Source organism: Leptonychotes weddellii, chromosome 6 (genome assembly GCF_054177405.1).
Source record: "Leptonychotes weddellii isolate Sample4059 chromosome 6, ASM5417740v2, whole genome shotgun sequence".
Lineage (NCBI taxonomy): Eukaryota > Metazoa > Chordata > Mammalia > Carnivora > Phocidae > Leptonychotes > Leptonychotes weddellii.
Window position 1 is genome coordinate 128,297,183 of NC_138374.1, and position 13,785 is coordinate 128,310,967.

The window sequence follows — 13,785 nt, forward strand, 5'->3', positions numbered from 1 at the left end:
CATAGGTCTATAATAAAATTAGTGAACCTACAGTTACCACATAATGAACTATTTCTCTATTTTTCTATCCTTTAGTTAGATTTATATAATAGTTTGTCAGCGTGGGAACCCTGGGAGTTATTTTTAGTACAGTTAGACTCTTTTTTTCCCTTTTACTGATCTAAAGTCTAGAGAAAAGGGCTAGACATGCTTTGATATGAGAAATTACAGACTTCTAAAAACTGGTGGGCACTTCTGTTTTTATGAAGGTCCATCACAAGGCTCTGTTAATATGTATGCTGTTTAATGATAAATGGTAAGTACAGTCAACTCTCTATTGGTGCTAATGAAGGGGAGCAATGGCTGGAGAAACAGAGAGCACATGGGGTCATCACTGCTCTCCTTCAGTAGCATAGTTAGGAGGGGTACGGGGTGCAGTCTACAGGGGTGTATACTGGAATTCAGCCCAAACCAGGTGCTCTCTCATTTGATTCTAACGCCTAGTGCTAAGTTTTCTTTGAGTCTTGCCCATCAGTGATCCTTTAACAAAACCATCATGGTTCTGTGGTGGCAAATCTAGAATCATTTCCTTGCCTTTTTAATCTGTAAATAGCAAAGTAACTTTTATAATCTTTTTCCTCTGAAATTTCTAGACATTTTAGGATTGACTCTGACATGGACAAAGAGTTGAGTCAAACGGCTGCCTCTTTGTCAGGAGTATTTAGATCATTTGATTCTGGTTCACTACGGGGCAAAAGATCTTTGGTGATTACGTAGGCAGGGAACTCCTTTATGATTTTGAACCACATTGAATCCAAAAGAGTCTATTAAAAGTAGGTGTTGGGGCTGCTCTGGAATGGTGTGTTGATTTCTTCTTTCATTCATGCCAACAGTATTTATTAAATGTTTCTATGTACCAGATGTTATTCTGGGTGCTGGGAACACATGGGTGAGCAAAGACAAAGTCCTTGCCCTCAAGAAGATTACATTCTTTTGGGGAAGCAAATCCTAAACAAATAATATATAGTAAGTGAAGGACTAAGTCTTGTAAACATCTGGGGTGTGGACATTCTAGGCAGAACTTAAGAGCAGCCCATATTTTTGAACTCTTGCATATATCTTTCCCAGCCTAAACTCACATATCTGGAATTAACTACTGTGATGGGTCGACTAGAGCATCCATTCATTTCTGTTTTCATCATCCCATTCAGTCATTTAAGTATCTTGATATCATATGTTGTCTGACATTGTAGATGTATTAATTTCATCTGACGTACATCATTACATATTTGGTTTTTAGTGTTTTACTTATATATTTATAGGATTGATATTGAATATATATATATAATTTTTTGTATACTTAGATACAAATATATAATTTATTGAGTGCTTACTATATGCCAGTCACTGTGCTTAAGCACATGCATTACTTCATTTAATCCTTACAACAGCCATGTGAGATAGGCACTGGATAGAAACTGGGTCTTAATAAAGTTAAGAAATCTTCATAATGTCTCCCAGTAGCTACTTGGGGCTAAACCAGGATTCATATCAAAATCGGCCTGATTCTAAAGCCTGAGTTTTTAACCACTTTGCTGTATTTACAAGAACTCTTTAAGCCATTTCGTGAGTTTTTAATATACATGTATATCTATATGGTGTAAATTATAAGGATGTAAAAAATAAATTTCTCCCTTACACTGAGATATTTTATTTTTAATATTGTAACTAAATATTGTTTTTTTTTACTAGTATTGACCAGCGAAAAATGAACAAACTTCCAGACATGTAAAGTAATGGATCTAATAAGAACTTTCTATAGTTTCTAGTTTAAATTATTTCAGCAAGTATGTATTGTCTATCCACTTTGTGTTCTGTCATGGGGATAGGGCAGATATGATAATTGAAGCTCATTTGTAGTAATGGGAGATGCACACAGGATGAGTTAATTCTGTATAAGTACTTAAGTACCAAAATAGATGAAATGAGTATAGTGAGAAAAGCATAGTTAGAGTATAGGAAGGAAGTGGCTGAAATCAATGTGAATGGAAGTAGTGAGAAAAAATTTGATCAAGACTCCATGACAGTAGAATTTAAGAGAGAGAGATCCAACGTAATACGACTTTTGTTACTTTGTCTGACATGTAGTTTCCAAATACAAAGCCAAATGTAATTTTTGATTGCTCGCACAGTGGCTTCCCTTTATTAGAATGGATAATAAAGAGTTGACTGTATTATTGTGTAATACTTGAAATCAGAAAGCAAATTTTCTTGGTTATGTTTTTATGATTTATTTTTTAAAAGAGTTTTGCTAAATCATAAGCTGCTACAGATACTCAATTCTATGTGTAGTTTTTCCCTTTTTTCTCTTCGTGTAATAGTTTGTGATTTACGTAAAACTACCAGAAAATTGTGGGCCAAAAGCTTCTCTAAAAACAAGGCAAAAACTTGACACTGCTTATATTGTTAACTGAAAAATCTATGTATATTTTACTGCCTGCTTTACCTTTCTGATTCAGGTGAAGTATTTGATTACTTAGTTGCCCATGGAAGAATGAAAGAAAAAGAGGCCCGTGCAAAATTTAGGCAGGTATGGAAAGTAGTTTTTTAACTTTGTTTTGCTAATGTTTTTAGTGATATACAATGGACAGTATCACAAACTGGACTTCAGAGTACATGGTATTTTAAAAAGAAAAATTCCTGCTTTCTTATATGTTTTAAGAATGGGAAACTGAAAAAGAAATTTGTTCTTCCTGAATTTAAATTTAAGATAGTTGCATATGGTTATTTTTAGATGATCATAAATAGTGAAATGTTTTTAGGTGAGTCTCATTAATTCATTGATAGTTTTGGAAATACAGACTAGATTAAGAAAGAAAAGAAATACTTAATCCTTTACCCAATAATTATTATCAAGAATTATTAGCTTTATGTATTCAGTATATATGCGTAGTGCTTAAAGACATTGTGTTTTCTTTTGTCATTAAAGATGTCTTGGTATTAGAACTCATATCTTTGTAGATGTAAAGATTGTGGTCAGTTTTATTTAGTCAAGTAGGCAAGAAACCTTACAAATGTGGTAGAAGAATATGGTAAGATGTGTATATTTCCGGTTCAAATTGAACATGACTTGTTCTAGAAACTATAAAATAGGAAAAAGTAATTTAAGTTCCTCTAGGATTTTACTTCTAATTTTTAGGAATGAAGTGATTAAAAACATACTTTACAAATTACTATAGAAATGATAAATATGGAATTGTAAATTGTTCATAAAATTTAATGAAGTGAAATTTCAGCAGGCAACTTGCTATAGCCCGAAGTTTACCTTAGTGAATTTAAAATATTTCATTTAAAAATAGCTCAGTACTTCTGTAAGAATGGGTACTGATTCTCTAGTTAAAGGGGTCTTGTGATCAATAAGTTTGGGAAACACTGAATATGGATATAGGGTTACATATATATTAACATGTAAACAATTAGAAAAAGTTGAAAGTTCTGGAGGAGAGGGGGAAAAAAAAATCTGTTTCACCCTTTTTTAACATAGTATTCTCCAAATTGATCACGAAGTGAATTTGTTTGATAAAACTCTGTTGTTGATATTACTTTTTGGAACATAATTTGTGAAATGCTTTATACCAAAGATAGGCATAGCCCTTTGATTCAGGATAGCTTCCTAGAAATATTCATCCTAAAATATCTGAAATCTGAAGACAACTGGTAATGAGGACAGGACCTTGAAGACCTGAGTGGGGTTCAGCCACTTACTGCTCAGTCCTCTCTGGTCCCGGGATGGAGGCTCACCTTGAGCAAGGCCCTGGTCATCCCCTTCAATGTCATTGTTCCCTCACTATCAGTCAAGCAGTCACAGTTAGTAGCCGACCACGAAAATTACACTTGACGTTAAGTATTTCCACTGGGGTCTTAATATGTGTTGTATAGACTGCTGCTACTGTAGTTCTTTTTAGTCACCTGGCTGTATTTATTTACTGAAATCATACTGTGTGGAAATAACTGTGTTGGGTACTCTGTGGAATTGGAGAAGAGACAGTGCCTGCTATTACAAAGAACTTGCCCATCTTTCCCGATGGCTGGAACACAGACATTTTCATAAAGACCCAAATAAGTATGAATTGGCTCTTTTTAAAAATAAAGTCTGAATTATTTTTTGAAATACTCTTCATGCTGCAGAGGTCGAGTGTCAAATGCTAGTTATAAATAAATAAATAGTAAGGTTATTTGCTATCTGGATGTCTTCCTTCAGAATTAAAAAGGTAACTAACTCATCTTTTTAAAAACCAGGAATACAGGCATACACAGTTTAGGAGCCATTTGACAAAGGGTTCTGTTTGTTTTTAAATTTGCTTTTGAGGTGCCTATTTTTCTTCATAAATTAGTTAAGATGATAAATGTACACTTTTATTTTTTGCTCTGTATCACGAAGTTATTTTTTTTTTTAATTTTAACACCTTAGGAATGTACTGTGTTAGCAAGTATATACACACATATGTCCTTTACTTTACTATTGGATACAGCCAGAGACAATTCAAGAGCACTTCAGTAGCCATGGACCATGCAGTGTCTCTGCATTCCTGAAGTTTTGAGGACCTGAAAGAAAATTACAGTATTGATTCAACTCTTCCAGTATCAAGGCTACTACCTAAAGCTTGGAATTCCTGACTCAATTATAAATTAATTGCAAAGCAACCCAACATTTGCGCCTCATGGCAAAACACAGCTCTGAATTTAGGGTCAGTGCAGGGTTGATTGTAAATCATGTTTTCAAGATCCATAAAAGAACACTCATAAGGAAGTTCCTGCATCCTACTTAATGAGGTACAGAATGTTTTGGGATGGGAGGATCTGGCCATAGAATAATGCAGTAAAATTTAGGCTTGTGCATGGGGATTCTTGCAGTGAATCAAATAGAAGGCAGAAATTGTACCCTGCTGGATAAGTTTAGTAATATTATAAGCCACCACGTTAACTGACAGAAGTCAGAGGTCATAGAGTTTGGGGAGAATGAAATGCTTAATATAGAGCATTCTCTTAATTATCTTTCCATTCTTAAGGTTTTAAGGCTCAGGAGACTTTTATTCCGGAAACACCTATAGAACTGCTTTCATGGAGACCATTCTGTCTAATGTTAAAATGCATGTTTGGTAACCAAATCATTTATCTATAACATGCCTTCTTCACTGTTACAAAGTGACTTTAAAACCACTATTACTAAAAATAGCCTTGTAGGATATTCATTAAGATGTATTAATATTTACATGTAAGTGTGTATATCTCTTGGCAAATAAATGTGTTTTAATGGAAATGGGATATTAGAATTTTAAAGCATATTGCTTAAGAAGACTAATACAAATATTCGTTATAAGATTCTGCTGTTTGGGGGGATTTGCATTTCAAATTGATCATAATCATCCACAGTTGCTCTGCTTAAAAACATCTAGTGGTTCTGTAGTACCTGCTTAGTTTGGAATTCAGAGACTTACCAACCTATCAACGTTTATTCCCACTATTACCATTTTCCCACCTACTTGTCAAATACATTGTGTTGCCTCAACCTCAGTGCCTTTCACCACCTTACCCCTCCCTCCCTATCACCAGATCGCCACATCTTGAAGTGTTACTGTCATTTGGGATGGCTTAGATCAAATATCCTGTACTCCAGACAGCATTTCTAACTGGAATTATTCTTTATTTGATATGATTCCCCTCACTTCTTTGTACCTCTGCCTCTATGATTCTGCCTTGTACTATGGTTGCTCATATACATGTTCTATACATGTTTTCTCCTAATCAGACTTCCAGCTCCTAAGGGCAGGGTCCGTGTAGTGTTCATTTTGTGTTCCCCTAGCAACCAGCACATTTTCTTGCACATAGCAGGTACTCAATAAACTGACTTCTGAATCAAAATGAACTTAATTGAATTACATATTACTCATTGTGTGTTGATTTTGTTTTGAATTCATGTTTCTGTCTGAACCATTTTAATATACGTTAGAATAACGTCCTGAGCTATCAGTCTCACTTCTACTTTGAAGGGTTTTTTTTTAACCCATATTTCTATTAGCATGGCCATACTTAACATCATCCTTAGGCTTTTAAAAATCTCATTTCTATCTCCATTTGTAAATGCCTAACCAATTTTCAGCATTCATGTTGTTTCCATTTAACTGAATCCATAGGATTGAATGTTCTGCTGTGCATTAAAATGGCCGTCCTCCTGTAAATCAGCTATAACTACATGTACAAAATAGTTCTTACCTTGACTGCTATCTGATTCTTTCCATTTTTCTATTTTATGTAGTAAACAACTATCAAAGAAATGTTTATAACTTATTTCTCACCTGTATCTTGGCTCTTACCGTTGGGTTCCACCTTGTTCAGTCTTTGTCCCCGAAGAGCCTATGTAATGGTTTACAATTACGACTGCATACAAAATCTAGTTAGGGGTAGAATACTTTGCCCGACTGACTTAATAACAAGTTTAGGATTAAACTTCATTTTTCCCTCTTTTTTTTTGATAATTGGGTTTCATCTTAAGGCTAAACAGTTTTCCCATTTCTTTATATATGAACAAAGACAGGACAATGCCAAATACCCCATTGTTAAGTTCTTAGTAAATTGGCCTTGCTTAAAAAACATGCCTTGAACACATTTGATAGTAATTCCTAAAATAGACTGGTTCATGTGTTCCAAAGCTCTTATCCCAACATTGGAATAAGCCATTCGATCGGAACTGCAAACTCCACACACTTGATCACGTCAATAGAGAAATGTAACTGCCCACAGAAATCTTCATGGACTCTGACAAGGAACTGTTTTAACGAGAGAATGCTTCTTGTCTACACTGTCCACATTTAAAAGTGAACTTTTCCTCATTTTAACTTTATTCAGAACTGAAGGAACAGGAAAATTACTAAATACTGCTGTGAAATCTAAGTTGGTAATTTATCTCAATTGGAGGTTGTCATTGGGGGGAAATTGCAGTGTTTTTACCATAAAATAATTATGCATCTTTTATCCAAATATTTATTTTAGATTGTATCTGCTGTACAGTATTGCCATCAAAAGTGCATTGTTCACCGTGATCTTAAGGTAAGCCACTGATTTTATAACAAAAGTCTTAATCATGAACAGATGTTTTGTAGTATTGAAGCCATCTCTGTGGTTGCTGAATTGTGCCCGGCTCTCCAAGGAAGTTTTTACTTAATCCTCATGGCAACATCATGAAAAGCAATATTTTCACTGAGAAAAAGAAGAAAATAGGAATGAGAAGTTACCTAGCTTTAAAGGCTAGAGGATTTGATTCACCATTAATAAGCTTGTTTTAATAGATAAATGTGGAACTTTGTCCCCTACTATAAATGCCCGAGATCCCATTCAGTTGGAAGCAAGGTATGGCACAGGGCCAGGTCTGTCTGCTGCAGGTGCCTGCATTCATTCTCTGCACTAAAGCTCACAGAAACAGGGGAAGTGTCTTAACATGTTTTTGTGAACATCAAATGCATGTGATGAGTATGAACTAGCATACTTTGGAATAAGAAATTGAGACATTCAGGAACGGTTTGTGGCAGTGAACGTGGGAGCACAGGTATCTCTTCAAGGTACTCTTCCATTTCCTCTGGGTGTATACCCAGAAGAAGGATTGCTGGATCGTGTAGCAGTTCTCCTTTTAGTTTTTCGAGGAACCTCCATCCTGTTTCCCATAATGGCTCTACCAGTTTATATTCCTACCAGCTGTACTGGGGTTCCCATTTGTTTTGCTGACTTGTTATCTTTTATAGTTTTGATGGTAGCCATCCTGATAGGTGGAAGGTGTTATCTCATTGTGGTTGTTATCTACACTTCCCTGATGGTCAGTGATGTTGAGCACCTTTTCATATACCTATTGACCATGTGTATGTCATCTTTGGAAAAATGTCTGTTTAGGAATTTTTGCTCATTTTTTAATTGTGGTGTTTGGGGGGGTTTTTTGCTACTGAGTTGTATGAGTTCCTTATATATTTTGGATATTAATCCTTTATTAGATGTAGAGTTTGCAAATATTTTCTCCCAGTCCACAGGTTACCTTCTTGTTGATGCTTTCCTTTGCTATGCAGAAGCTTTTTAGTATTAAATGAAGTTTCATTTATTTTTGCTTTGGCTGCCTGAGCTTTTAGTGTCATATTCAAAAAGTTAATAATACTGCACTGAATACTGGGAAATTTGCTTAGGAGAGTAGATTTATTTATATGAGTGTGCTCTTACCACACACATAAAAGTTATAACTAAGTGAGGAGGTGATGTGTTAATTAGCTTGGCTGTTGTATTCATTTCACTGTGCATATAAAATCATTGTGTTGTACACCTTAAGTATATATACCATTTTTATTTAAAAATATTAAATAGGAGCTCCTGGGTGGCTCAGTTGGTTGAGTGTCCGACTCTTGATTTTGGCTCAGGTCATGATCTCAGGTTGTGAGATCCAGCCCCACGTGGGGCTTCCTGCTCAGCGGGGAGTCTGCCTAGATTCTCTCTTCCTCTCCCTCTCCCCTCCCCCTGCTTGCACACTCTCTCTCACTCTCTCTCTCAATAAATAAATAAATTTTAAAAAGAAAGAAATAGTATGGCCAAATAGGTATGCTTTTTTTTTCTCATTTATGAAAGTAGAAAATCCTGGAACTAAAATATTTGTCTTTTTTTCCTTTTTCTCTCCTCCTCCAAAGTTAACTTTCATCGTTCCTTACATAGGAATCTTTTTTTTTTTTTTTTTTTTTTTTTACTTTTCTCCCCATGACCTCTGTCAGTTACTAGCACTGGTTTGTATTATACTTAAAAATACTGTCTTAAGGGGCACTTGGGTGGCTCAGTCAGCTAAGCTTCTGACTCTTGATCTCAGCTCAGGTCTTGATCTCAGGGTCGTGAGTTCAAGCCCCGTTGGGCTCCACACTGGGCATGGAGCTTACTTTTAAAAAAAAATTGTCTTAAGCAGTTGTCAGAAGTATTTTGGCTGTTTTTCTGAGCTTGCAGATTTTCTACTGCTCCAAAATTTTTTATTTCTTAGTTTCCTCCAATAACTATTTTAAGGAGAAATCACTTCCACAGAGAAAGAGAAAGTAGAGGACTATTCCCCTGGCTGTGTGTTTGACACCCAGCCTATCATCTCATTTCTTACATGAGCAGAAATCCAAAAAAAAAAAGATCATGGTCAACACCCTCCAGGCTGGGGGATGGGGTTTCCCATGTGCTCCTGGAACAGACCTCAGAGTCCCTTGAGCTTGTGAGGCAGCCATCCAGACCTCTTCACAGAAACTAGGAAAGTCCAGCTTGCTCGCACATGGCCTCAGAAATTTACAACGACCAGGCCCTTACATCAGAACATCAAAATAACCTGGTTTTGTCACCCAGCCCATTAATGTTAGGATTTAAGATAAATCTTCCAAATTTATGTGCTGTTACAATATTAATGTCATACACGACACATATCCATTTTTCAAAACAGATATCCCAAACTAGCATACCTTAAAAAAGGAAAAGGAGGATGAGGGAGGGAAGGAGCTGTATGGTGGGCAGAGTGCCTGGCTCTCCAGCCATATAGAGAACTCTGGTTTTCGTTGTAGCCAAATTTTACTCCTTTCTGTAACCCCATAAGACACATCTACAAAATAATATATAATTTCCTTAGTCCATCAGTTATAAAAGAGTTTGAAACAAAACAAAAAAAGCAAAGCCTTTATTGAATTGCTTGTATTTACAAAAGGCAAATTTAAAACCTTTTTTTTTTTTTAATGATTCTGATTTAGGATTTTGGAAAACCAGCATCTGAAAATATATTGGATGGAAATCACTGCTTTCTACCAAAATATACCTCCAGAAGAGAATTTAGTTTTAGGACAACAAAAGGAAACTTAAACAAGGTCTAGTGGAGGTTGTATTGTATTGTTTTGTTTTACTAAAAGAACAGAACTTTGCTGAGGAAGCATTCTATAAGAGAAGACAAAGGATTGAATTCAGTAGTCACAGAACCCCTGGCTGGCAGTTATTTTAAGTATACTCTCGAGCTTTGCATTAACCAACAATGCTCTATTAAAATAGAGCACTTTTGAGTAAACTTTGTTGGTTTAAGCCCAAGAAGGGTTAGTGTTATGTCAACTTATGTTTTTTAAAATAGGTCATATTAAGGTACAGTCCCAAGATGTTTCTTACCATGAAGAAAAAAAATGGGCTTAAAATAATGTGTGGAAGAAAAAGTGTTTTAAGTAACTTTTCTCAAATAGTTGCAGATAAATGAGAGCTACCCTTTTATAGTGTTAAAATTTAGTCTTATATAAATGTGATTCTGAACAGTTAGGCATTGAAGCACCATGCTGGGCTTCTAAATTTGATATTATGCTTAAAAATGAGAAGCAAGAGGGGTACCTGGGTGGCTCAGTTGGTTAGGCGTCTGACTGTTGATTTGGGCTCAGGTCATGATCTCAGGGTCATGGGATCGAGCCCTGCGTGGGGTTCCGTGCTGGGCGCAGCACCTGCTCCCTCTCCCCCCTCCCCCCGGGCTGCACACGCGTGCTTGCTCTCTCTCTTAAAAAAAAAAAAGAGAGAGAGAAGCAAGAACTATATGTTGAGATCTGAAATAGTTGTAATAAATATTTTGTTTTATGTAGGCATTTACATTATCCTCTCTATTATTTTCCTCTTAGGCTGAAAACCTTCTCCTTGATGCTGATATGAATATTAAAATTGCTGACTTTGGTTTTAGTAATGAATTTATAGTCGGGAACAAATTGGACACATTTTGTGGAAGCCCGCCCTATGCTGCCCCTGAGCTTTTCCAAGGAAAGAAGTATGACGGGCCTGAGGTGGATGTGTGGAGTCTCGGTGTCATTCTCTATACACTAGTCAGTGGCTCCTTGCCTTTTGATGGCCAGAATTTGAAGGTATCCGGGAGGTTCGGTGCTGGTGTTTTATAGCCAAGTGTGATAATTTCAGTAACGAGTTATGAGTGCTTCCTTTGCCTTTTTAAGGAACTACGGGAGCGAGTCTTACGAGGGAAGTACCGTATCCCCTTCTATATGTCCACTGACTGTGAAAATCTTCTGAAGAAATTATTGGTGCTGAATCCAATAAAGAGAGGCAGCTTAGAAGTAAGTAATTTTTTGTACTCCAGATTTAAAGTTTAACAATTAAAATATTCTAAGAACTGAAGAGCATTTTAAATCATTTTTTCCCTGGTTCTTTTGGTTTTGTTTTGTTTTGTTTTGTTTGGAAAGTTGGCAAGTCATGTAATTTGTTTAGAGCTAGGGAAGGTGACATGATTCTTTCACTACTCAAAAGTTATCACAGTTTCTTTAAAGAAGGTTATTCCTTTGTCCTGCAATGAAGTATTAAATTAAGACACCATAAGGATAGGAATAAGATTGGCTTTTTGTTGGAGAAGGAGGAAAACCTGGCCTCTATCAGAAATTGCTTGCTCCGATACAGGAACCTAGTATGTAGCAGTATAGTTATTTCGAAGATAAAAAAAAAAAAAGACAGTGAAAGTTCTAATCCAGTGAATATTTCATGACCATATCTGAAATTAGAAGCTGATTAAAAAATTGTGAAGAAACCTCTCAATATCAGTACAGAAAATTTACAATTTAAGTAGAACATACTGGAAACGGGAATTTCATTTCTTAACACACTGTTCTGTTACCTACCTACGTTCCACATGTGAGGTTATTTATAATAGATGCTATTATGCTATTATAAATGTACCAGGTACGTTATAGCCAAATAACATCAGAGGTTCATACCACCAAAATGTCTAACCTTTTTTCCTTCTGACTCTGCAATTAACTTATTTTCTAAGTATTTCACCCATCTGTTTCTAAGTATATTTTAACCAATACTGAGATAATTTCAGAAATCCAGCATATACTCTTCACTAGTACTTTTTTTATCTTCATTTATTTGCCTTAATTCAGAGAATTAACCCCACTTAAACTGTACTTTTTAGTGTAGCAATGGGGCTTTCTGGCACAGACTCCAGGCTGGGTAGAAGACAGCCTTATAAGTGTGTCATCCCTGTGGACAGAGCTCTCAGGTTCATTTGGGTTTTGTAATTTTATTTCCACAAATATTTTCCACTAAAAGATACAATACGCTTTGGTGGAAGTTAAGGGATGGTGACTTCTATTGGGAAATTATTTTAAATGCTTTATATCAGTGAATCACATATGAGATATTTTTTACTGACTTATTTGTTTAAATGCAGTTAGTTCATTCCCATAATTTCTGTGGGTTTTTTTTTTCCTTTGGGGGTAAAAGGATATGTTGGTAATGTTTTCACAGAGAAGCCAGTGAAATAGAAAAGCCTTCTTTTATGTTACTGCTTTTCTAAACTTATCTTTGACCATTATTCATAGGAAGTTATGTGAAACAGTGAAAAAGTTAAAATTGTTGACTCTTGTATCAATTCTAAAATTTTATGGCAACGGGGGCACCTGGCTGGCTCAGTTGGAAGAGCATGCAACTCTTGATCTTGGGGTCATGAGTTCAAGCCCCACATTGGGTGTAGAGCTTACTTAATTAAAAAAAAAAAAAAAAGACTATTTAAAAAGTAAATAAAATTTTATGGCAACATAAGTCTTTCTTAATCCTGCTTTATGACCCACTTTTATCATAGGAATCTAGTTTACCTGAATATCACTTAATAAAATGTCCATAGTTGAGGCATCAGCTCAGCTAATGAGAAGAACAAAAAGAATATACAAAAATTATTATAGATGTTACAGATCTCTTAGACAGTGTGTCTAAGTATGTACTTAGTCACTTAAAGATGATTAATTTACAGTAGCCACATATTTAAGTCTTTCATCCTTAGCATTAAAATGCAAAGGATTAAAGTATTAGAATTCTGGGCTGAATTTAAAAGCCAAATTATTATATTAAAACATTTGATCATCAGACTCTCAATTTGATGTATTTGAGTATAGTCTGGAACCTTCTGTTCCAGCTTATCAAAACTAAGTTTTCCAGCCACGGAACCGTGAGTCTACATTGGAAATATTATCATAATATTGCAGATATCACCGTACAAACGCTGGTCTGCTTCACAGTTCCCAGAAATAACTTTCCAGAGAAACCTGACACTGTTTATTAAAAAAAAAAAAAAAAGGAAAGAAAGATTTCTTACACCAAACCTTGACAAACTCCCCCTTGAAATAGCAATGATGTCAAAAATTATTTTAGTCTCCTTTTATTTTTCATACCAACTTTAGTAGCAGTTGTACAGAAAAAAAAAAATCCATACACTCTAAAAAATAGCTATTTTCTTTTTTTTTTTTTTTAAAGATTTTATTTATTTATTTGAGAGAGAGAGAATGAGAGAGATCACATGAGAGCGGGGAGGGTCAGAGGGAGAAGCAGACTCCCTGTCGAGCAGGGAGCCCGATGCGGGACTCGATCCAGGGACTCCAGGATCATGACCTGAGCCGAAGGCAGTCGCTTAACCAACTGAGCCACCCAGGCGCCCTAAAAAATAGCTATTTTCAAAACACCAGTCTTTAGTGTATAAACGTAAATTTTTGTACAGTAGTAATGTTTCATATCACATTGCATTCTTTTTTTTCTTTTAACTTCAAAGTTTTGGGTTATGTGCTTTCTACTTTATCATAAACATGAACTCCTTCCTTGCCAATAGCAATGTTGTTCTCTTCGGGTTATGTATCATCCCCTGCCTGTTGCACATTTGAGTTGTTTCCATTGTTTTTACTAAAAATAATGTGATACACTTTTTTCCCCTTCGGGATACATACTTAGATATATTCTCCAGAG

At 35.6% G+C, this 13,785-nt stretch overlaps 1 protein-coding gene across 10 annotated transcripts in view; it reads left to right on the forward strand.

Moving 5' to 3' along the window:
- Positions 1-13,785, forward strand: part of MARK1 (microtubule affinity regulating kinase 1) — a 116,443-nt gene that overhangs the window by 68,873 nt on the left and 33,785 nt on the right. For all 10 annotated transcript variants that reach the window (XR_014146600.1, XR_014146601.1, XM_031018464.2 and 7 more), the window contains exons 6-9: positions 2,499-2,569; positions 7,030-7,086; positions 10,668-10,904; positions 10,992-11,111. Coding sequence is in view for 8 of the 10 variants with exons in the window: in XM_031018464.2 (XP_030874324.1) it covers positions 2,499-2,569; positions 7,030-7,086; positions 10,668-10,904; positions 10,992-11,111 (485 nt within the window). In the remaining 2 variants the exon portion in view is untranslated. The remainder of the gene's footprint in view (positions 1-2,498; positions 2,570-7,029; positions 7,087-10,667; positions 10,905-10,991; positions 11,112-13,785) is intronic.